General features: G+C 45.9%; 1 protein-coding gene across 8 annotated transcripts in view; it reads right to left on the bottom strand.

Annotated features, from left to right (window-relative positions):
• The window catches only part of LOC135391283 (microtubule-associated serine/threonine-protein kinase 3-like), a 207,525-nt gene that overhangs the window by 26,365 nt on the left and 155,393 nt on the right, over positions 1-25,767 (bottom strand). For 5 of the 8 annotated variants that reach the window (XM_064621486.1, XM_064621483.1, XM_064621485.1 and 2 more), the window contains 5 exons: positions 5,611-5,639; positions 5,403-5,479; positions 5,256-5,322; positions 2,278-2,359; positions 1,999-2,192 (listed from right to left, as the gene is read on the bottom strand). In XM_064621486.1, coding sequence (XP_064477556.1) covers positions 1,999-2,192; positions 2,278-2,359; positions 5,256-5,322; positions 5,403-5,479; positions 5,611-5,639 — 449 coding nt within the window. Of the gene's footprint in view, positions 1-1,998; positions 2,193-2,277; positions 2,360-5,255; positions 5,323-5,402; positions 5,480-5,610; positions 5,640-6,100; positions 6,371-7,115; positions 7,313-25,354; positions 25,499-25,767 lie in introns of those variants that run through there. The other 3 variants (XM_064621488.1, XM_064621490.1, XM_064621489.1) reach the window with 2 other exon arrangements.

The raw sequence follows: 25,767 nt of genomic DNA, 5'->3' as shown, positions 1-25,767 counted from the left end.
CTCAACCTACATTCACGTAAGTATGACACCACCACACCTGTTTCCCTTATGTGTGGCAAGTACAGTAAAGGCATGATGGTATGATTTTCACAGGAACATACCACGCAAAGAAACCGTAACATGCAGGAAATTGTCAACACAGCAATGAAAACTCGATCATCTTTACCGTATCTCGCGTCTGACGAAAGTACAACACAGCAATCAGATTTGAACCATGAATATCGTTAGTGAAGGCCATGCCAAACGAAGTCATAATGGCTTCTCCAGTTTTTCTGTGTGGCAAAGTGGTACATGCTCCATTCGGCAGAAGCTGCAGCCGTAGGGGCACACAGGATACTCTTTTCTTCTACTTTTTCTCCGTTCAATCAAATCAAGTTTCCCTTGCTTCACTTGATATGTAACTCCACTGACTGCATGTTTCCCAGCCTTTGGCAACCAAACTGGTTTATTGATTTTCTGACTATCTTTGAGTTTGCTGACCAAGAGCAAGGGAGGCTCCGCCTCCAAAATGCGAGCCAACAGGAGGACTTGGAAGGCGGAGCGCTGCGGCCTCTGCTCTTACCTAACAGATGGTGCACCGGTAGCGCTCGGCTCGGGATATGTGACCCGCAGTCGTCTGCTTCCTCCGGTAGCGCTACGACCTTGAAACTGACCCGCAGCCTCTGCTCTCGCGTAAGAGATGGCACAACATTGGCGCTCGGTAAGGGCACGTGTGGTCGCCATAACTTTGAGCCCCGACCTTGAGACTGGCCGGTAACCTAAATTGCGATGACGCGGCGACAGCGAACCATACTGCGTAGTTTTGACGATTACGCTTTATGGATGTGTCATTACCAAATTTTTGGCCAGTTCCACGTTTCGCTCCGCTCTTGTGCGTGAACATTGCCTCAGCTCATGAAAAAAGGAAAGAAATGTTGCTGCTTGTTCTAATGTTAAAATAATTGTACTGTGTGTGTGTCTTTTTTTTCTCCTTTTTTTAAGTAGTTACGGAAGAAAATAATTGTACTGTGTGTGCGTGCGTGCTTCGTTTTTGTAAGTAGTTACGGAAGTATGTAAAAAGGAATGAAATGTTGCTGCTTGTTCTACTCCTCGTACAGAAATAAATCATTTAAAATAATTGTTCTGTGTGTGTGACTTTTTTTTTTCCTTTTTGTTAGTAGTTACAGAAGAAAATAATTGTACAGCGTGTGTGTGTGCTTTGTTTTCGTTTCGTGCTTCGTTTCGGAGCCTCCCTCACTCTTGGTCAGCAAACACCGTAAGAAGCCACCATGGATTTAATGCCAGATCTTCAGAAACCCTGCCGAACTTATGCCATTTCAAAAAAAGTGATGCGAAAGTATCATAAAATTCATTTCTATTTCGGAGAAGCATAACATCATGGGGTGCCCAATCTACTAACATGTCTGGCAACATTGCTCCTAGAAGGTCGATTTCCATCTCCTCGCCGCAGCTGCTGACAACAGGCTTGTACAAGATACTCACAAAAAGTATTTAAGTACAAGTCACTGAGTGCAGGAAAAAAAAAAAATTAACTGTCGCTTAAACCAACAGCAAGGTGACGTGATACTCTTTGCACTGGACGGACTGGCATTGCAGTTTCATGAGTGCGTACGATTTTATGACGAGCATCTTCTTTCGCTGCTTGCAGCGCAACATTCATACATTACAGCTAAACGAAACGAACTTGTGTTGCACGTGATTCTGTTTTCGTTGTCACTGTGCCAGTGCGAAAAACAAAGACGGGAATGAAAGCATCGATAGTGAGAACCAAACATAGCTATTGATAGTAAAGAAAAACAAAAGAACAGTACTATCGATGTTCAATGATTGTAAAACTATCAATAGTCAACAATCGATAGTTTTTATACTATCGATAGTATTATCAATAGTCGACTATCAATAGTTTTTTGACACTATCGATAGTTTTGCATCACTACTCTGAACTCCATTCTTTCCCACCAAGTTCGTAACGAAAACCTGAGTAATGAAAACACACACCTGAGGCTTCTTGACCGGGGGCGCACATGGGGTGAAGACGCTGCTGAATGGTGATGTTGATGATGCTCATCTTCCAGACCAGGATTGCTCTCGTTGCTACTAAAATGGCGGAGAGCCAGGGGGTGGCCACCGGGGTCGTCCGGCGTGGGGTGTGACGGGAGGAGGTGTAACTTCTCCTGGCTCGAGCACTGGGACTAAAATTTCCCCCCTCTGAGACAGTTGCTCGACTTTGCAGGCTTTCTTTTATGTCGCAAGAGCCACGTGAGCGGATGATCTCACCGAAACATTAGAGCTGCCGGGAGTGTTGGTTCCATACCCCGAAGAGGGAAGGGACGCCACTGACCATCTGCGACCGTCGCCTCTGCACGAACACCAAAATTAGTCACAACAAGGGAGAAGCGAGAAGGTTGCAGATTTGACAATTTATTGCCTTTTCATGAGTTAGCCAATCCTCTCCATTAACAGGCATGCAGCACATGCTGAGGAAAAACACTGCATTTCCTTAGTACAGGGGTCTCAAACATCCCGCAATTACCTGTTCTGTGACGCGCTGGCCCTTGACCACCAAACAGAAGGAAGCTACCCTCTCAAAAAAAAACATTTTCAGGCATTGTTTTGCCCTTGCCCAGAGTAGTGCTGCCCCTGTCCACGTTAGGCAGAACATACGCATGTGAGCACTTCTTTGGCTCATGAATCTCAACAAATAACGGACACAACAACATGGTCTTCACGTGCACTTTGGTAAACTATCGCTGTAACTAATGTGAGGATGAAGATGGGTTCGTCTTAATTCCTACAGTAAGTTAAACAGTGACACACACAAAAAAATAGAGACTGAACATTTCTCTACCGTGCTCACCACTGTTAGCCAATCTCCTGTTCCTGTGCCCTCGCTCCGATAAGCGCTCGACTATCGAGGAACAGTGGAAACAACAATGGACCGGTCGATTGTCACTTTGGGGATGGTCAGGTGCTGGCATGGTGTCAGCTGTTAACAACATGTGTAAGAACACAGGCAAAAAAAGAAGACTGCTTATCTGGGGCGTTCCTGATGATACCTGTTCCCCACCCCCAGGGATGGGCAGTATTTAAATACATTGTATTTAAAATAATATTTAAAATATAAATACATGTATTTAAAATATGTATTTAAATACAGGCAAGAAAAATGTACTTATATTTATATTTAAATACCGTTTTAGGCGTATTTATATTTAAAATACACTTAAATACACATATCTCATCCTCCCGTATTTGTGTGCTTCTCTCGAGTTCCACATTGTTAGCCTCCAGCAATGAAGGGTATCTTGGTTAGATGTTACACTAATTTAAAAGAATAATGTGCCTAGACGCCTTACAGTATTTACGGAAGTAGTTACAGTATTTAAATACTGTCTTAATGTATTTATATTTTGTATTTAATTACTTTCATCATAAAGTATTTATAGGCAGTATTTAAATACATGAAAACATGTAGTATTTTGTATTTGTATTTAAATACCCGAAAAGTGTATTTATGCCCATCCCTGCCCACCCCTATGTTGGCAATTATCTTCGAAAACGCTACAGAGCCTTGTGACTAATCCTTTGTTGCTGACTAGCTGGTCAAACTTGAGTTAAGAGTACATATAGTAATAATATGTGGCTTCGTGTCGCAGGAGCGCTTCATGAAGAAAATGATTAGTCACAAGGCTCAGTAGAGTTTTCTAGAATAATCGCTGATATAGGGGTGAGGAACGGGCATCATTCAGGAAAGCCCCAGATAAGCAGTCTTCTTTCTTTGCGCATGAACTCTTTTTATTACACGAGTTGTCGACAAGCGATATCATGCTAGCACCCAACCACCCCCGGAGTGACGATCAACCGGCCCATTGCTGTTTTCACTGTCCACTGATAGTCGAGCACTTATTAGAGCGAGGCCACGGAAATGGGAGATTGCTTAACAGTGGCGAGTACAGTACAAACACCATTATATTGAAATTTTTTTATGAAAGTTATATGAAAATTTTTGTTCCTAGCTTGAAAACAAAGTTTTATGACAAAAATCCCGCTAAAATATGGCAAGATATCAAATCCTAGCCACACGTGGAAGTTTGCCCATGTGACACAAATATAACATTTAATGCTACTGAAAAGTATCTACAGCATAAGAACCCAAGTTGTCCAGGTTTTCAAAGAAGAAAAATCTACATAATATGTTGTTTGGCCCTCCATACTGTAAAAAAAACCCCGAGTTCTGGGCAAAAAAGATGAACGGACAACACAGGACTCAAAGGATTTTTTAAATCCTTCTGTGTTGTCTTCTTGAGTCGTTCTTATTTTTTGCCCAAACTCTGGCTTTTTAACAGTACGAAGTCCCTCCACCAGCTCGCCTGCATTTATGCAATTTTATGTTGTTTGACCTGCGAGATATTCCATGTCAGTTCAGGGCTAGAGAACGAGAGATTTCTTCACGTTATTCACCATATTGTGCAATTTAACTTATGGACTGCACTCGTCCTTTCAACAATGTTTTATCTGACTTTTTCTGATAGCACTTAAGTAACATCACTGGCACTGACTCAGCGGATGCAATAGTGCCGCTGCGCCACAGATATGATTAACATAATAAGAGAGGAAGAAGTGAACAACAGGGGAAACTATGTGACTATTCATAAAAGACAGCAAGTGCAAACACATGGTTGCCATCTGTGTATACCACTTTGTTTGCACTGTATAACACAGTGAAGCTTAGCCTTTTTCGCTCCTTATTTGGAACCCAAAATTAAAGGGACTGACAGAAGTAGTTCATTACATCACGCATGCATTGTACTACACTCCAGAGTATATTAAGGAAAAAAGAATTATGCTTCTACGTGTCAAGTATGTAGCAAGACACAAAGCCTCGAACAAATGCCCGAGTAAAGCACAGACGTCGGAGACCTCAGAGCTCCCATTGGCAGCCGTAAGCATGTGACCTCCCTCGCGCTTCCTCACTGGCGGCGGCGCATGCTGTGATGTCAGAGCCTGGTGAGTGTCGGTATTTGCAGTTCCAATTTTCTATGCTTCTATTACCATATTCGCTATAAAATTTGGAATGCAGGATCACATCTTCTCTTCCCACGTCTTTTACATCTATCTTGGATAACCCGGGACCCCCCCTTGGGCAACCCCTTTATTGGTCATAGCATTTGGAAATGTGATTTTAATGCCTGTCATGCTCAAGAGCATCATTTACCAGACCATGTTAGGAAAAACGAGAAAGAAAGATATCTTACTTCTTCACCGAGGCAAATGCGAAGTGTTGGCTTGGGGACATGTTTCTGGGGCTATCCAAAGGACTACCTAAACAAAGGGAATAAGGCAGAGTTAAGTTAGACGCGTGAAAGCATCGCAGGTACATGCAATCACGTTTCAGCACTTACTCTGCGGAATGGGGGAGTGACACCTGGGCAGAGTGGGAGAAGTGTTGCAGATAAGACTCTTCCGAGCTGCACACCGGCTGCGTGGAAAAAGAGAAAGTCTTGCACTCATTCTTCTTTCACGCAGTGTGTGTTTTCTTTACTTGGCCACAGAACATGCCAGACAGTCGCTCCTCAAACAAAAGATGTTTATGCTACAAAATAAACTTACCTCCCTCTCCTAGAGACATTGAGCTCTTTCTGTTGTGCGGGAAAAGATCACAAAAAGGATTATGTAATCAAAGTAGTCAAGTCACCACTATCAAAGTATTCACAACAACAGTCCATACAACAAGCCTCAGTCATGCATTGTCATGCCAAGGAACACATGCAGATGAACCAGAACGAGTAACCAAAAACAGCTGCATCACCAAGACTTTTCTTAGAATGGTAGCATAGAATTTTACAGAGCTCACAGATCTGTTAAGTATAAATCCTGACCAGTCGAACACTTCCACTCATTCATCCCTGATTCATTCACACTCCCACTCTATTCTGGTGTACTTATCAAAGTCCACCAGACTGATTTGTTAAACAGCATTGTAGTATAATCTGCTCTACAGATTATCAATTTTCGGATACGTTCAATACATGGCACACATCCAAGAAGGCATCGTATTTTTGTAAAAATCATTCTTGGTCATTCTTACACAACATCTCACCTTCAGGTGAAGGACAGAGGAGAGATTGAGTGGCAGAGCTAAAGTGAGACTCCGCTTGCGAAGAACACTTTCACTCGCGCTGCGACAAATGCCGACAGCAAACGTGCCACCAGCGTCCTCCGCTTTGGACGCCGTGTTTGACGCTGCGTTGTCGTCTGCTTTTCTCTCCATGGTCTATGTCCTGTACCCGTTCAACTCCGGGTCAGGAGTCCAGCCCTGCGTCCACTGTGGTCATAATGCCGAGATGGCGACAGCGTAGCGTGGCAACAGCTTCAAGACCGACGGAGAAGACGCAATCGATTAATTAATTACCACGTCTCCGCCAAGGCACGTAAAAATTGGTGGAGGCTTTCCGCCGAAAATATCTGTTATTAGAGCCTCTCCTACTTAATTACAACGTAGCTGGACGATCCTAGAGAAAGGTCGGTGTCGAGGGGAAAATGCAGACGACAGGACGAAACCCATATAGTTCTCGTGCAGCGAGAAAAAAATAAGTAAACAAAAATCTGCCCATGCTGCAAGCTTGTTACGGCTTCCTGACACACTTCACAGATTTGAAACGACTCACAAGCAACGACAATAAAATCCAAGACTTATCAGGTGGTGTGATTATATCGTGTCTCGAACACTGAGCACAGAAGCAGTGGACAGTTTTCCGGATCGAGCGAACCGAAGAAAAGGTGCAGGGATCCGTGAATTTCGTTCGCGTAAAGCAGACACAACGTTTATGACTACGAGACGTATCAAGCTTTTCAGAACGGAATGAGTTTCTCAAAGGCGACGACTTTTATGAACCACACGTGCCTCCCGTCTGTTAACCGGCGGTTTGCAGGCTTTGAGAAACCGCCCCAGGCAGATTTACGTAATTCTTTGCTGGGTTAATGAAGTTCATTCGGTCACATAAACGTCGAAGAGAGGAGAGCGGGGCACATGAACACGTTTGTATGCGTACAAAATGTGTTATTGAAAAGATCGATCCCCACGGCAGACGAGCAACAGAAGCAGTGGAGCTCACCTAAAAAAACCGCTACGCAGTTTCGTCGCAAGCGTATATCCAAAGGAGGATGAAACCGTTGTTTACGAAGCTATGTCATTGCTGGTCGATGTAGACGCATGGAAACATGAAAAGTCACTCAAAAAGTCTCGATACACGCGTAATCCATACGCCGCACTGGTCCATGCACTGGCCGCCGCTGCCATTGCACTCTCTCTAGGAGAGGAGAATAAGCGAAGCGGAAGCCACGTGACTTAGCCGCGCCTCCGGCGGAGCAACGAAAGCAAAAGAGCAGACGACGCGGTAGAATACTGAAAAGGCTGAAACTTGGCAGCTTTCCGTCGCTGTACGTATCGGTTGGAAGATGACGTGGGACCGAAACACGATGAATAAATTCAATATACTACGTCGTAGCCAAGCAGATTATCATGTTTTAATTCTCAGAATGACGCAAAAGTCCCTCGATCTGCAGAAAGCAGGTACAGAATCCTTGAAGCGGAGGCAAAACCCGAACGCAAAACGACTTACTGAAACGTATCGAAAAAATCATCAATCAACCAACCGAACAACTCCGCGCACATGAAGGGGAGATAAGGGCAAATGCGTATGCATTCCGCTCCTTTGCCCGATAGTGGAAAAGTGGTTGGTCTGCTGCAATCATTGATTTGCTTTCGGTTTCGTTTTTCCCTATTTTGATCAAACGTGTCGAAAGGCAAATTGCTGCACGGCAGTTCGGATGTGAGAGTAGCCGATAAATAACATGCGGTCGAATCGCCCTCTGCTTCCTAATGCTCCAAACGTGCTGAACTGACGCACGAGCTTCAAATCACGAAGTTCCGCCCATCACATTGTAGCGCTGCGCATGTATGTCGTGCATCATTTGTATACGTGTGTCTCGTGATCTCAGACGTATTCCCTTGTGTTGTTTAACTTGTCGTGAATGCAGTGCGTGATGGTGTTTGTGGATGCAACTTCCGGTTACCGCTTGTTATGAATAAGGGTGAAGCGCATGCCTATAGCAGCGCAAAAAAACGTGAATTTCTTATGAAAAGCCTCTAAACAAAATGAGGTAAACAGCTGCACTTCGTCCGTATAATGTCAGTTAATTTTTTTAGATCTAAAGAATGGCATTATGTGCGTCGCATACACAGACTCGCAGCACTTCACTGTTCACTTTTTTTGTCTTATTGTTTGTGATATTTCTTTACAAAGTGAGCCGCAAAAAAGAAATAGAAAAGTGAGAACTGCTTAGTATAGTCAATCGAAGACATATAAAATTAAAAAAGAAAGAAAACTACCTCTTCCGGTGTCTCAATAATGATGTAATACCTAACAAAATGATATAAATCAAAGAAGTCTTCGAAAATTACGCCTGGCCTCGAAGCAATTACCTACATCATCCTTAATAGCCGCAAGATGGAGGTGCAGCGAGTGCACGTTTCATTTTGACAGACGAGCCTTTTCGCGATCTCAACTCACGACGCCTGCCCCTGACACAATAAGGGCCCTTCTTCTCGCAAACTGCGCAAGTCCCCGTGCAGGGTGTAGCATTTGTTATTTTCATCTGCCGTTCAAGCTAAACAGATTCTATTTTTGACACGACAACGGAGAACAACTCTTTGCCAACACGCGCAGCTGCGTGTCACTACCATATACCTGCCGCTGATCGTCAATGAACAAACAGAGCTTCCTTTTGTCACTGCGTTCACTGCCTTCTTCACGCGAAGCCTGACGCAACCACTGCGCCCGCGTTCGGTCACGTGGAAAGGCTGCAGTTCCGTAAGCGTCGGGAGGAAAGTCACTTACTTTCACATACAGACGAACGACATAGAGGCGGGCGGCATCGCGATTTAGCATAGCTCCAATGAAATTTTTAAACTGAATTATAGTGGAAGCGTTTAATGTAATTAGGTAAACGACAGAACAACTAAAAAATGGATTTGACTTTCTTTTTTTTTTTTTTTCAGAAACATCGTCTCGACAGATGCATGGATGTTCCCGGCAGACATAAATACTGAACGGCACTGTTACTGTATTTTACACACTCTCTCTACAGGTCTCACTTTGAGATCCGCAAGTGAAGTTCGAGCATGCATCCCTCATTCATCAAACGTAGACACCACCTGATCCGAAAGGAGAAGTGAAGAGAGGGACCGAAACGAGCGCATCACGTGACACCACCCCGATGTCATTCATCAGCTCATTCAGCTGCTCCGAAAGGAGAAGTGGTGAGAGGAATCGAATCGAGCGCATCACGTGATGCCACCCCTTGATGCAACGACATCGATGCGAAAGGTTTCCATAATGCTTCCTCTCACTCCTTCGCACGCAGACAAAAAACAAAAAAAATAAAGAAATAAATAAAAGAAAGAAAGAAAGTGAGGATGCTAGCCAATCGCCGCAGACGATTTCAAATTCAAACAGTGGCTTGCAGTGGCTTCCCATGCAGCTGATGGCGGCTCGTCTCCGCACCTACGGCCGTGATTGGCGGACTCTTAATTGTTGCGTCACGTCGTCTAAGTGGTCAGGTTATGTTTCTAGGTGATGTTGCCCGCTGTCACTCAGCAGCACCCGCTCCCAAAGGAGAAGTGGGGAAATGGATTGAAACGACCGCGCCACGTGATGCCACCCCGCTGTCACCTACCAGTGCTCCAAAAGCAGAAATGTGTGTGGGGGGGGGGGGGGGGGGGGAGAGAAGCGATTGCATCACGTGCACAGGCTATATCTCACTTCACTCTCTGTTTGTTGAATAGATTATAGATAGATGTTTATTTTTCATCTGCTTCGATGAACGGAGGACACCGCAAAAAAGTTGTGAATGGATCCTATATCGTTGTTCTGGACAACAATCACTTTCACGCGCCTAACAGAAACGTGCTGCCTAGTGTTGCATGACATTAACAGTGACACGGTGTGGTTTCAATCAATTGTAACGTCATTTGCGAACCACTGCCTCCACAGCATACACGGGTATTGTCCACCAGAGACTAGCGTTACAGATGTGCCCGCAGTGCAGTGTTTGCATGTCCTACATGTTCTGATTTCATCTTATCACACACGGTGATAAGGAGCAACGCAATTTTTGACCCGGAGCAATTCCGACGGGCAATACTACTCTGCCAGCCAGGACGTCAGCCTTCTCCTGTCTCACGTACTACAGGAAGAGGTGCAATTGCTTGATAGGAGTCAACAAACAGTTTCTTGAAAGCAGACGACAGAATCGCTGTGTTGTCGTCCGTAAAAGAACGACGCAGAAACGGTTGTAAATAAACGGCTCTGCTGTAAAGTTTATCTGTGCACTCTCTGTTGTTTACTGTGATTGCGGTCGAACACTCCGACATCTTCAATGGCTCGGCAAGAACTTATCAATAGGAGAGAGGAAACGGAGAGGCGACAAAGTATGTCAGAAACCATTCGCGGTTCTGCCATGCGTGCCTGCGCGTAGTGTTCCGAAGGGATAGAGAGGCTGCTCAACATCAATTTATGTCAACCAGGACAGGACGCTATTCAGAAATAGATAGCCTTATGCAGTAGCTCGATTTGAAGGAAATAACGTCAGCCGGCTTACCAAAGATCGGGTACAGGACGCGCGATGCTGCTTTTCTTCAGCTATTCTGAGCGACGTATTTAGGTGTGTACCACATTTCTCCCAGAAAGCCCCTTTCCTTCGTTCTCCGCTTCCGACCCTTGAAAGGTCACTTCACCGCAATGTCTACGTGTTCTGCGGCAAAGTGGACGCGAAGGGGGACGTGCGTAGGCCGTATTAACTAACCCCGTTGTGACGGGAAAGCTAAGTAGCCGCCGACGTGAAAGACAGAAAGGAAGAGCCCCTCGCAGAATCCGAGATCAATGGAACCGTGGTGAGGTATAAGCAGAGTAGGAACAAAATAAGAACCCTTCAAGCACGTGCTGGTGTTGTACGATGGGAAGCTGCTCGGATAGAATAGAGGTCGGCTGTGAGAAAAAGAAGAAAAACGCATCGGAATTCCCTATAGGGGTTCTATATCATGATTATATTTGTTGCTTGTCCAAAAGAAGACAACAGATTGACGAAGACATACCCCCCCCCCCTTTTTTTTTCTCTCTCTCTCCACTCCAACTCCCTTCCGCAATAGACGATTTCAGAAAATCACAGTTGGCAATATGGGCAAGCCCATAGCCCCCATATTGCGCCAATTCTTACGGGATAGTGCCGATGATAAGCCTGTACTTGATTTTACCATACCATCTGTAGCTGCGATATTTCCAGTCCACTTTTAAAGGAGTATGGAAGGGACCTAGAACTTTTTTTTTTTTTTTTGCTGCATCATATCAGCATACTACCTTCAGAAACCGTAATGCAAAATATTTCCTTTAAAAAGTGAAAATTTACTGAGAAAATTGTTTTGCAAGAGAGCACGCGGCGGCGACAACCTCGCCCAGCCGCTCCTCGCGTCTCGTGACGTCATGTGGCAGAGGACTCTTCATTGGCCACCAAGAATCATCTGCTAGAGAGAGAGCGACCAGTCGGGACGCGAGAGGGGCGGAGCAAACCGAGACCGCAAAAAGAAAGAAAAAAGGCCCATGACGTTGCAGACGCGTAGTTTTTGTGCGAATGTTGTTCCCAGGGCTTGCAATCCTAATTCCCAATTCTCCCGATTTGTTCCCGAATCTTTCCATACCACGAAAGGAGAATTTTGATTTTTTGTGGAGATACTCGAACTGATTCACGTTCGTACGCGATTGCGTGGATGTTTCGGCTTACCTGGCCCGGAAAGAGGTCCATCTGACTATCCAATGAAGCTGATGAGCGTTTGTTCCAATCAGCTCGATCGCTACGACAAGCGTGGCCCTCCGACGCGAACGCGCTTTCCCACTTCTTGCGCTCGAGAAGCGCGTGGTTTCAGTTTCGGCTCATTTGCATAGCAAAATTTGGCGCTATATATTTCAAAGTACGTGCTCATTTCAGGATATTTAAAAAAAAGGGGATGGATTTAAATAATGGCTGGCTCTCCAATAGACGATTTCAGAAAATCCCCAAGTGCTCGTTGCGCACGCGTTGCATTCTGGGCGCTTATTGTCATGGAGGAAGGGAGTATAGCCCTTCACGTTTCGTTTTCGCTAGTCTTGACACGTCGTGGACTATGGACCGAGAGAGAAGAAACCGAAACAGTTTGGATTTTCTTTATTTTCGATACACAAGTTTATTTCTTTATTTTTTCAATTATGTTAGTCCCAAGGGGACCGTTACAGGGGGAGGGGGGTTAGTAATACAGAAGTAGAGAGTAACACATCAACACTTGAATAAATGAACACATCAACACGTGCGAACCTATAGGCATCAGAACATTTCTTGCAGTGCCACGATTTACAAAGTATGTCCAAGTAGGAATGTCATCTGTATTACTACTGACTGGGGCAATGAGTTTCAAATTCTAACAATGTGCGGAAAATGCGAACATTTGAACACGTCTATTCTAGCATCATATGGCTTTACAGCCTTACTGTGCAATATTCCCAGCGGCCGCGATAACAGAGGTTGTATATAGTGTTTAGTATTCATATTTAGCTTATTGTGGTACAATAGAAAAAAAAGAAAAGGAGAAGGTTTTTAGCTTCGCCATTTTCCGTCTGCGTGCGAGGTTTTCTAGTCGTCCCGAGACTTCTAACATGCGAGTCACAGAAGCAGTTCTTTTGAAATTACCTACTATAAAACGTGCGGCCATTCTCTGGATCTGCTCGATTTGCCTTATCAATTTGATTGTAAATGGGTCCCACACAATACTTCCATATTCTAATGTAGGGTGAAAGTTCCCACAGTTCGCAGCGGCGCTAAGCACTCTGGGATTTTCTGAAGTCGCGATTTGTCTTCGCGATTTATCCACAAAGAACGGGACGTAAAGGCAATTTTTATGTGAAATTTAAGCGGGTAATACGTCATCCAACGTACACTCTTAGAAAAAAGGATGGAGCAGTTACACCTTTTAGGAGGTAATAGTTGTCGCATATGTTGTGCCTAAAAGGTTGCAAAGTTCTACCTGCTACTTACAAATGATAGGGTTACCGCTTCTGATTCGGTGAGCGAGGGGGGCGTACGCCCTTTTGTAGCAATTTAGATATATGATAATTGCTTTTACCACCCTTTATCAGACGCTATGCGTCCCACGTGGACCCAATGTGGACCCACGAAACATATATGGGGTTGTCTGGGGAGCTGTGTCGACCTAGGTGGTAAGTTACCACCTTTTCACACCCTATTTTCTTAAGAGTGTACAGTTCAGCTCCCAAGCACCCTTTTTGTTCATTTCGTCTTCATTTCGTACCCGGTACACGTCAACACTCACGCAACAAATAACAAGACGACAGAGTTACAACTACAACAGTTGTGTTGTAAAGTCTTTCGTCCTGTTATTTGCTGGGTGGGTGTGAAAGAATATGCTTGAAGTAGCCCACATGAACACTCTATGATCTCGAGTCTCATCTTGGGCAACCTTTCGTATAAAAAGAAACCTACTTTAACTACGGGAGTTACCACAAATAAATAAAAAAGCGAAAGAAAAGTACCGTCCTATAATACCGCTCCTGTGGTAACCAACCAGACGCGCTGTGCGTGCTGATCCTCCTTATTTTCTCACCTGTCAGTGGGAAGATCAAAGGATGCAGTTCTGCGAATGGTGGGGGCGCCCCCTTGTATCGTCTCCCGAAGCTCAAATAGGAATCGATCGCTGCGGTCATAGAAGTGAGGGGAAGAAAAGGCTGGCTAACAAGATGTTCCGCGTTGGCAACAAGGGGAGTGTCACTGGAAACGTTACGAGCACGATAATGTGGTTACCATCGGCGTATAGGGTTCTCTTCGGGAAGACATGTTCGGCGATGTCCTAGTCTTCGGCGATGGTCGCGAAGATATCGGCGAAGTGTTCGGCGATATCCATTGCATGGTGATCGCTTGTCATTTTCGGAGGCAGTGCCATCAGCGTCACGTTAGGACAAATTGAAACTGAATTGGCAATCTTCACACGAAACAAAAGTGCACTGTATTCAGCTGGTCACTATAATGTTGTCCTCCGTCGTACGCACAGTAAATGTTACAGAATTGAATTCAGCAATCGCCAGGGAGGCAATGTACAGTTTCTGTGGGGCGGGTCACAAATATTCTGATACCTGTCGAGTACTGTTATATTTTTCCAAACCGTTTCGTTTCTGCAAAAGATATCGTTCAGAAAACATCACGGCATGCGGGGCTCTGCGAATAGTAACTTTAAAACCATAGTGAATACGAAGCGAATAGTATTTATAACCAAACCGAACACGTTGTAGCACATATACGGATGTATATAACAGAAGCTGCAGTCACTTTGTGTTATATCCTCTCTCCTCGAGTTTTTTGGGCCTTGCAGCTTCAGAGCTATTGCATTATACGTATGTAGGGATATGGGCCAAGCGAATCCGCGAATCCGAATCCCATTGCCCAAAACGGCGAATCGAATCTTTTGAATCCACCAACTACGTTTGCTTGTTTCTTTTTAAAATTGGCGCCTCCGAAGTCCGCCGAAAGCGTGATTTGCCGGCTGGTGTTTTCTTGTTTGTTTGTTTGTTTGTTTACACTGCCCTACCCGAGTATCCGAATTCGAATCCCGGTGCGGGCTGTGTTGTCTGGGGTTTTTTCTGAGTTTTTCTCAGACGCTTTCAGACATATGTCGGCACAGTTCCCTTAGAAGTAGGCCCGTTGCCCACCTCTGTGAGGCCGACAACGGCGAGTACTTTCACCACCACCGTTTTACATTGCTCTGGACTGAAAGAGTTCAGGCAAGAACTTTTGCACTGAAAGTTTAAAATGGATTTGCTTTTGATTGTTTCTTAGTTTTATGAAAAGAACTCAGACTCAGACTCGAGAGTTTATGTATTTCCTGTAGTCGATTAATGACACGTTAAATCAATTATATTTAAGGAGAAGTATATCGGTATGTTTTCGCCTGAAAGTGGACTATTATTTAATTTGTTTTTCATTAAACAGATATATCATATTCTGCTTCAAAACACTTTTCGGTAGAAGTGTTTTCCCCCTGGCTTATTAAACTCTTTTTTTTAAGAAAGGATTCGAAAGATTCGAGATTCGTAAGATGCGTGGATTCGCAGAACCTTCCTTGGATTACGATTCGGAAAATTCTGGATTTGTCCGATCTTTAATTTATATGTATTCGGTTTGCAAGAGAGATCGGTTCGACCCGAAATTCGAATATTGAAATTAATGTTCGATTCGGAATTCAAATCGAATATACGGTTATTCTCTTCTGTATTCGAAGAATCCAAATATTCGCGCTGCCCCAAAGGAAAGAAATAAACAGAAGCGAAACGGCGCTGACAAGCTGCATGGTTGTGCGTGACTGTGAAGTAAGACCAGAGACAAGGAGTTCAGAAAAATTCTCGTTGTTTGAACTCCTTGTCTCGGGTCTTACTTCGCGGAAAGGAATAAAAATGTATTTTTATTCCTCACATATCCATTTGTCTTAACTTGGATGGAGCAATAAGGCACGGTCCGCAGCCCCGAACATTAAGTCCCAGATCGACCCGAAGCCTTCCAGCGAGCGAAATAATCCGATCCCATCACTGGAGAAAATAGCCATATAGCCTCAATCTCAGGCCACCCCGTCGTCCGCACGAGGGCTGTCGTCTGCAACGCTACTTGAACCGGCATCAAAATCTGGCAGCTCGCACTCAAACCGTAAGAGGAGCTACTACGAGATTTTCCCCCCGCTTTGATCCGTTGCCAAATGGAAGGCAGGGAACGCGAACCACTTAGCCATTAGGTCAAGAGCGGGGGGGAAACACAGAGCGCGTGTTGTGTCGTCTGCTTACTGACTCCCGTTGGAGCAGACGACGAGTGGTGGCCTACTACTCTGGATTTTCGTTGCGACGACGCCATTTTGGGGACGAGTGAGTGAGTGATTACTCGGAAAGGCGACATGTAATCTCGGCTTGTGACATGAGGTGTGAAGAGGAGGAGCACGTCTTTAGTGGCAGGAATCTTGGCGAAGGCTCCTGTCGCCCTATTGGTTCGCGCGAAATCACCGAAATCGTGAAATCATCTTGTAATGACTTCACAGAATGGGACGGGGGTCAGTGTCTCTCCCGGCCGTTTCGTGTAACGTTAATTTTTAGAGCTGTTTTATAAACTACACTGTACAGTTGTCAGACACCGATGAGCAATAACACTGACGCCGTTTCTGATAGGCTGGTGTGTGAATTAATGAGGGATTAAACATTGCAAAAAATGTCGTAGTGACACTGCTCGTTTCGATCGATGATTTACTAATATTTCGAGGGACAGTCATACAATTGCTATCCTCTGACATTACGCTTTACTACCTTGAAAAGGTGCATCTGCTATAGTAACCTGAATCGATTGTCACTGTTATTTTCGGCGTACAGGACTCAAGCCATACAATCTCTTACGCATAACCTACAAGATCAGTTTCGTTTCCCGCGAAACAAAAAAAAACAAAAAAAAAAAACGAAATCGACGAAGTGAAGAGCGCACGCAGAGCGTGCACACAACCATCAAAAGACGCCATCTTGCTCCCCAGCATAGCTGCCCTCATCTAAGCCATGGGCTTCGACGCGACATTCGTCATCGCCATGTCTTGCGTTTTCGCCGTCATCGCTGTGATTGTTCCCTGCGCCATTCGTAAAGGGGACAACCGCGGCTTGGTTCGTTTAATGATCACCAGCTCGTCGGTGGCACTCTACGCCTTCTGGATGTGCACGTACATGGCCCAGATGAATCCGCTACTCGGACCACTGCTGGAGAATTCTACGCTCGTTTCCGTCTCGGAGCACTGGAAGTCAGACATGCCCGATACCAATCACTCTTGAGATCACGGAGTGTTTCCTCGACGAGAAAACGATGTATAGTAGTTCAAAAAATTCGTTCGTCGACTGTCGTCGGTCTGCCGGCTGTTGTATAGTATTTCGTTTTGAAGTCTTCGTTAAACATTCGTCTGTTTTGCTGCAAACGTGTTGGGAGATATGAGGTTCCCGTTACGCCTCGACTTCTTCGCCGCCTGTTATAATCGTCATTGAGGTTAATTGAAACTGTAGATCATTCATCAAAAGTGGGCTCATACACATAGAGGGGCCCGAAATACTGTCTTATAGTGAGCTGTTCCTTTAGCTATAAACATTGCTTCTTAAAAAGCTTACTGAGTGATTCATTAGCGCGGCATGCGCGACCATGTAGCGCCATTATCATCCTGGGGATCCTCCCTCATCCCTCTAGGATCCTCGACAGTTGCTGGCTTGTGCTTTTTGGTATACATAGTAGGTACCGTATTTTCCTTTGTATAACGCGCGCGTTATACAGTAAAAAAGTGCTCTGAGAAGCTCCTGCCCGTTATACACGGAAATATTTTCCTGCAGAGGTCTTTCTCAGGTGGGCGACGTACAAATTCTCGCCTCTTCCAGGGTGTGCCGTGACTTTCGCCCAGATCTCTTAGGGTCAGTTGACAAAAACGGCAAAAGAGCACCGGACTGCATGACTGAGTGAGGCGACTGAAGTATACTATATGACACCGACTCTGTTGCATCGGAGTTTAACGGCTTTGCCTAAATGTGCTTCAAATAATGCATATGCATATATGATGCACTGCCTTGGTTTACTGTGTACACTGGTGGCAGCACAGAACATTGTAGCAACATTGCGGTGCACGTTATAGATGGAACTTTTTTCAATTTCGGCCCGTTTTTAGGGGTGCGCGTTATACAGGAGTGCGCGTTATACACCGGACAATACGGTAGTTTTTAGGCTTCACGGTGAAACACCGTACTTTGTTTGCGTCACTGCGAGAGAAGTACTGTGCAAGAGAACGGAAGAGGTTGTTACGTTAACAGAGCTCTGTTTCTCTAGTCGTCGCACATGTTCTAGCAGGATGATAGTCGGAAAAATATATCGGGGCGGGGGGGGGGGGAGGATATCCCTCTCCCAAATGCACTACTGAACGTACGATTTCGAGGGGTTTAAACCCCTAACAACCCACACCCCCTAGCTACGCCCCTGTGTTCTAGCATGTGTATGGATCGGTCAACAAGTAGTTCTATGAGAACTACAAATCGTAGCTGTGATGTGAAGGAAAAAAAAGAGGGTGATATGAATCGGAATACACTTTTGTAAGTTAGGACATTACAGATCGGTTGAAAGTTACGTTCACAGACATTGTGGGACCTTATCTGTGTATTGACACGAGAGCGACTTCCCCACGGAATGTTCTAGTGAAACAAACGAAGGAAATAACTACCCAGCACGCGGAGGTAGTGGCCTAGTGCGGACATAACAGACGACACAATCGATCGTGTGTCGTCTGCTACGGATTATCTTGCGGTTCAGCCGCAGGATATTTCTCATGGTTAGAAGAGCACGAAAAGGCGTGGCGCTCGCGCTCACGCGTCAGCGGAAAGCTAAGACGTCGTCCGCATCTTCCGGTGGAGTATAGCCTGGGGAATGTCGCTCATGTTGAATTCCAATGGCAGATTCAGAGCACCTCCGGAGCAAGTTTTGTTGTTCCGCCGAGAGCAAGTCTGTTCGATTGGTAGATTAGGAACAGTTCTGGAGTCTTCCAATAGGAGCTTCGGAGGGGCATTCGAACCAAGGTCGCTCCAGGGAGCAACCCAGACCGCTCCGCCAAAATAGGCAGATTCAATCGGAACTCTATGTGACGTGTCACACTGCTTCCTATTTCCTGTCATTGTTTCGCCAACATGGCCGCCTCGCAACGCTTCTTCGCCGGGACTAGTCTTTCGCATCGTACCTTGGCGATTTTGTTTCATGAAGGAAGCGATACGTCAGACATTACAATGGCAGCGTTAGGAGATTAGAAGGACCTTGATGTTGCAAAACGTGACGCTATAATGGAACATGAGTACCTTCTTCTTCTTCTTCCTCCGGCTCTGGCCGCCATTCACCAACTGAGATTGGCCAGGGCTAAACTCCAAGTTGGGCGTAAGTGTTCCAGTTGCAGATTCGGATCACTTGCTCTAGGCCAGCTCAAGCCGCTCCATTGCAGAGTCTGCCACTTGCTCCGGCTCTGCCATTGGAATTCAACACCAGTTGCTTGATGTAATAGAGGAATTGCACACCTACCAATGCTGAATTACATTTGAAGTCGTCTTCTCGTGTATATATAGGCTTCTATAAAAGTTTTGTTACTTTACAAGTACAAGTTGTGCTGTAACCTACGGAAAAGCTTCGGAAGAAATAGGCTGAGCTAACTGAACCGTATATTTTTGGACGAGGCTCTTCTTCAGAAGGTTTGTCAGAATGGACCATTTCCATATTCGCGTCGCCCCTAGCGGCGGAATGTCGAACGTCCTGTCTTTCCCTCCAATAAACATGGTGACGCGTTTCGGACTGGCACGTTGGGTGGGAAAGTAGCAAGAGAGGATTGGAAGAAGAATTCGGAAAGAGTGAAAGCGCATTGTACTCATTACCAGTACAAAGAGTTGTCAAATGTAGACCTCAAACGCGTAACCTTGAAACCGATTATCTCCCCCCAATGAACATGACAGTCGCCCGCAGGTGGCTGCGCATGCCCATACGCTTACTCTGAAAAGGTCCATAGCGATGTTTTCCACTCAAAGCTGGCGGACGCAAGGGTTGGGCATGCGCATACGCTTACTCGGAAAAGGTCCATTGATAGAGCCCTGGATCGGCAATCCAGAAGATGTGAGTTCGCGTCCTACAGTTGGCTAACTTTTTCACTGACTTCCTTCTTTCAGTTACTTCCTTCTTTCGAGTTTTGTAAGATCCGAAGCACGCTGCGAAAACGATACGAGTATACGAAGCTTTCACGTCAATGATAAGCAACGTAATGTCAGCTGCTTGGAAAGAATAGAGCGGTTGGCTTATCGTAACTTACGGAAGTGAACACCTTCCCATCTACTAATGTTCCCTAACGACGTCACGCCATACACAGGCTCTTTTACGAATGGAGTGACGACAACTGTGTCTCTATTCCATCCTGCGTGACCCGAGCGATAAGGGTGGATGAGACTGGATAGGGCAGGGGACACCATTTACCGCTATCTAGTTCCTGCCGACCTTGCGTGGCGGCCGATAAGGTCCCGCGGAGGAGTGCCAGACGTGTGCACCCTTTCCATCGAGCTGGTAGTTCGCTCCTCAAGCATGAATTTGCAGAGCTTTGTTTTTCAGCAGGGGCACTGCGTTTCCTAATTTACAGAATCGAATTTGCCGAAGCCCCGCTTAAATTTTCGCCGGTCTGACTATCGGCATTATAAACCTGGGTTCCACGTGGTTTGAAATTCCCGGGCGTAGAGACGTCAGCTCGACGTCTACATCACGATATTGTGACGACAAAGGGACGTTCCCTTTCACCTACAGCCTCGCCTGTGTGAATGGTTTGTTTCGGTGGCGTCTCGCTGCGGAGAGTACGTGAGACGAGGCCTTGGAGGAGGTGTGGGAGAGGAACGCTCACACGTGACCAGCCTTGCTCGCAGGACAAAATAACTTTGGCGATACGTCGATTTCGAGCGAAAGGGCTCGCAGAAGGGTTTTTAGAACCACACGTGCTTGACAGACAACTTTCCCTTAAGAAGCAGCGAAAGATCACGTGTTTTTTTCTTCTTTTTTTGTGTTTTGTGTTTTGCTGCCGCATGCTACACGACAGACAACGTGCGCCCCTGCACAAAACAAAACAAAAACAATGATCGTGTTCACCTGCAAAGCGGGCCAGAGGTCTCTGATCAGCACACCCTCTAGAATCCCTTTCACTCCTTCCAGGATTCCATAAGAGAATGAGTGAGGTCGCATTCACTCTCTGACGCAGCTGGACCCCGGTGGGAGTGAGTCGTGGTCGTGTAGACCATTGGGGAAGGAAACACAGGAGCGGACTTTTCCGCTCGACATTAAAAGGGAGTCTGGCCATAGGAGGAGCCTAAAATAGAGGATAGACCTGTCAATCAAAGTTGAGCGCATTTCATTGGTTGCCGCTTTCTATGGGGGCCGCCATGACACCAAAGTTTCCTCATCATGAAGGTGTGCCTGCCTTGGAACGGCGAAGCGGTGATTTCATAACAAAAAAATTTTCATAAACCACTCCAATTTCACTTTGTGTGCATATACCATTTTGTATATAGCAATCGTAATGATGGCTCTCGCATGGCAGAGTGTGACGCAGAAGGTTGAAAACTGCTGGCGCAAAGCCGGGTTCGTCAAGTCAAGGGATGATGAAGAAGACGGCGCAGGAACCATGTTGACCGGAACCAACTGTTGTGACGAGGCTGAATCCTTGGAGAGGGCATGGGTAGGCTATGCAAGGACGATCAACCTCCCGCAATCCCACAGGACTTTGTGAATGCCGATGAGCACGTTGCTGCACTTGCATCACAATCCGAAACCGACATAGTTGCTGAAGTTCAAAGAGGGAGGGAGAAAACTGAAAGCGAAGAGGAAGAAAACTATAAGGGGAAGCACCAACTGTGACTGCTACCGAGACGCTGCAGATGATAGAAAAACTGAGCGGTTTCTTTCTTCTTGCAACAACGTACCTGAAGCACATTTTGGAAGCTTGGACAATCTGCGTATTTACTGTTCAGAAAAAGCCACGCACTCACTAGTTCAGAAAAAAAAACTAACTTCTTCCTCGCAAATAAATGAGTTCTATGAGGGCATACCAACAGAGTGGTCTCGCTTTTTGCTTTTATTGTTACCGAAAGCCGTACGGAGTGTAGCGGAAATGTTAAACGAACAACATGGCGGACATCCTCTTTAACGAAGCGACCTTTACTACGAATTTTTTTCGCGGTCCCCTGAGCTTCGTTCTAAAGGAGTTTGACTGTATCTGCAAAATCAGCTAAAACTTTCGCTCCGCCATCATTATTTACGCGAAAGTGACATGTTTTCATCGCTGACGTTAGGCCTAGTGAAGACTGCGATCCCAAGAAAATATCAGGAAAGACGCAGCTGATGCGTAAGGTTTTGCAGTATATTATTGAATTTTATTGATACATACATCTTTGCGCATTTTTGCATCTGCTTATGTTACGTGATTAAAAGCTCATACCGGCTGCCGTCTGTGTGCGAAGAAGCGGTCCTGCCGCTCTCCTGGCCAATCAGTTCTGCCAGCAACCATTTCTGCTATATTTCTGAGTCTTCCCGGCATGCCTCTCTCCATGAAGATGGCGTTGATAAAAGTAGGCGCAAAATCCATCGTTTTGGTATGTCGCCAGGGGTATCCGTTTCAATCCAAACCAATCTGTTTGCCCGACATGGTGGCATCCAGTAAATAAGGGTGAGGTATCCTATACTGGATGGCCTGTGATAATAGGGAACTGCATTTCGACCTGTGATTGGCCAGACACCTCATAAAGTGGGTGGAGCTTCAGGTATATGCAGGTCCCGTCAATGGCCAGACTCCCTTTTAATACACAGCACTGCCGTAGATGACATGGACACGCCAGAACTCACAACGGTAAGCGAAAGTCGGTGTATTTACCGAAGACTTTTCACTTAGTATATTGAAGTGCGAATGCGAAGCAGACGAGCTCGAAGCAGCTCGGAGACAATCGCCTGCGCTGCGCTCCCATTCGTGTGCCTACCTTACGTCATCATGATGTTACTATCGCCGGGGCTTCCTTAACTGCCGAGGGAGTGCGAATCTTTAAAACTCCTTTATTTAATATGTAAGCTGTTTTCGGGAGAGAAACTTGGCCAAGTAGACTGGAAAGCGGTGCCGAACATTACCGTGTCGGTCTCATACACACCTTTCCGGACGAGTTCGACTCAAGTTGTTTCTGTTTTCTTCTATCTGTGTTGCTGTTCGACCCGAAACAGTACGCATCGATGCTTGAAGTCTCAGATATCGAAAGCATTGTACGAAAACGATACATTAAAAGAAGCTGTTGAATAAAAGACCAGCAACGCCATGTCATCCACTTCAAAGGAATCAGGAGATTGACTTGCCGCGTTTGCGAACGGTTATCATGAATAGAGTCACTAGATAGGAGTACAGAGTATCGCATTCGTTTTCCGCGCCGGAGCAGCCGTTCGGTGTCCGCGATTGGAGCGATCGTGACACGTGGTTTCTCCTTCCAAGAACGCGCCGTTCATGTTGGGTCCCCTTCATCCAAAACCGGTTTCCTGCGTTGCGAGCTGTTGTCCGACGGAGAAGGGGAGATTGGCGTCCCATTGTTAGGTGACGCAGCCGCCCCGGACTCAAGATGGCGTGCTGGCTCGCGTGGCTCAATGTCGCTACTCCGCTACCTATTTAGTGACTCTAATCGTGAACACTTTCCGATCTTTACGCCATGAAAGTAGGTCAGCTGTCTGCGCAGCTACACAGGTCACTCTCTCCTGTATTGCTCGTGGAGCGACCTCGTTGGTCCTTCTCCCACATAAAGGGGGTAGCATTTCAAGGTTGAGGCGCACGTGGTTTCTTCTGTGGACCCATGCCGTTCTACGAACACCCCCTTAGTGCTGCTTTCGCACAGACAACCTGTCGTGGCGTGTTGACGACCTTTGGAAGATCGGAAGGCGTTCACGATAAATTTTCTGAAAGCAAGCTAATATCGTTATTCCTTTGGAATGGTTGGCATTGCATTTATGACAGCTTCCTGCACCGTGTCGTTTTCGTACAGTGTTTCCGGGCAAGTCTCGCCCTCTCTCTTCTCGTCAAACGATGGATGACGCTACATGGAAGCACTTTCGCTTCCACAAAAGTCGCTCTAAAAAAATGACACGCTTCCGGCCATCGCTATTTGTTGCTACCGCTGCTCGATGCGACACTTCAAACGATAAGAACGTGGGCCGAGAGGTCCGCCGTGATTTATAACAAAACCGCTTCGTTCCGCTGCAAAGAAGAAATAGCGCCCTGTCCAGACCTCAGAAACTTTACAGCAGAAAGAAAAGAAAAAGAGGAAGGAAAAAGAAACGACTAGCAACGCAACATTTAAAAATAAAGTATAGCGGTGGCACAATGTGTCTCAATCCGCACGGCTGCCTCCTGGCATGCCATAATGGGAGCCACGCTTTTATCAAGCAGACGACAGTTTGAAAGATAGATTGAAAATGTTTCCCCCTCGCTTTCTGCGTTTGTTTGCCTTATGTTTATGTTGAATTTGTCTATCGTGGCTCACTGGCTCAACAGAAGCTAACCGAAGGCCACGGAAACATCAACTGGGCGCTTGGAAAGCGACGTCGGCTGACTGCACCATTTTCGGTTGCAATTCGGGCACACTGTCGCGGGCGCAAAGATTGCAGACGAGCAAGTTCACGTGACATACTGACGTCACTCCCGCTCTCTCTCGCTTCCCGTTTGCGCTTTCAAGCACTTTCAATCAACGCCGTGCAGAGTAATCGGTCAGATTAGTCGAGCTTGCATTGTCCAACTTCATTCATGCAATCCGACTGCTTTTGTTGAACGATTACGGGCTCATAAAAAGGCTGGGATCAAAGATATGCACGGCACAGCGATTACTGCTTTTAAATGTGCTGGGATTTCAACGCACGTTAAAGAACTCTCAGGTTGGCACAATTTATCCACACGGCGACCACTGTAACGTCGCTCATGATCTCGTCGTCTTGCAACGTAAAGCGGCAAATTATCAATATCAACCGGTGAGCAACACCGCCAAGAAGAAGCCAAACCTGAACGTGGCTTCGCCACAATGCGCTGCAGCGTCAATGTGAAGCCAGCTTCGGGTTTTTAGTTCAGGTCATCGCGTTTTATCTTATTTTATTTTATTCACCACTGGCGCCCTTGTCGTTAATGAAACGTTTTTAGCGGAATGTCAACGCGGTTCTTACATAGAATAATCATTTCCAAACCATTCCTGCGGCGCTCCAAAGCAATGATGGGTTAATAATTCAACGAGGAGGAATGCGGGCGTCCGCGTTCCCGACCAGCTTTCCGCTAATGCATTTTGTCAACTATAATACACAGTGTTGCAGTACCGTCCCTTAGCTGTACACACAAACATCTGACGCTAGAATTCAAACAAAAACGAAAAAGGGGGTTTAGGACAGCACTGTTTATGGTCGACCTAAGCTATTGCGAGTGACACTTCCTAGTATTAACAAGAGCCTATACAATATCACGTGGACACAGCTAGTTCTCCGGCAGGGACAACAACTAGCTATATCTATATGGCTTGCATTATTTAATGTTCAAGGAAAGCGCAATGAAATGTCACCCTTCCTGCAGAAAGCCTCCTTCACGCGGTGTTAGTTTGAATGAAAGAACGAAAAGCAATCCAAACTGCACGGAAGAACTTACCACAGCAGCCGTCTTGAAAGCGCATCATCTACAAGTGGCCACCTACACGAAATCCAACAAGGCGCTCGTTGCACCCAAAACAAGCCATTCATTTCCCTCAACTCGAAGCATCGCACGTCTTCGGCAATCACGCTTGCAGGGAACACGGGTGTCGACTGTGGTAGGCACTTTCACAAACGGGGAAGCCCAGAAAATAGCGTTGCCATAACAACGGGCGAACACTTGTTTCCGCGGACAACCGACAGGTGGTAGCACAAGAAAGCGGTATGCGGTTGGTCAAGGCGCCTGGCGCTAGATGACGCTAGTGAGTGAATAAATGACACACACAACACAAATGGCCCACGTTTAGAACAAGCTTGGACGAAATTGCGGTAGCATTTTGAGAATAGTGCTCGCTGACGGGCAGCTGGGGA

This window comes from Ornithodoros turicata, chromosome 4, assembly GCF_037126465.1.
Source record: "Ornithodoros turicata isolate Travis chromosome 4, ASM3712646v1, whole genome shotgun sequence".
NCBI classification, from domain to species: Eukaryota; Metazoa; Arthropoda; class Arachnida; order Ixodida; family Argasidae; genus Ornithodoros; species Ornithodoros turicata.
This window is presented reverse-complemented; position numbering and strand designations above follow the sequence as displayed.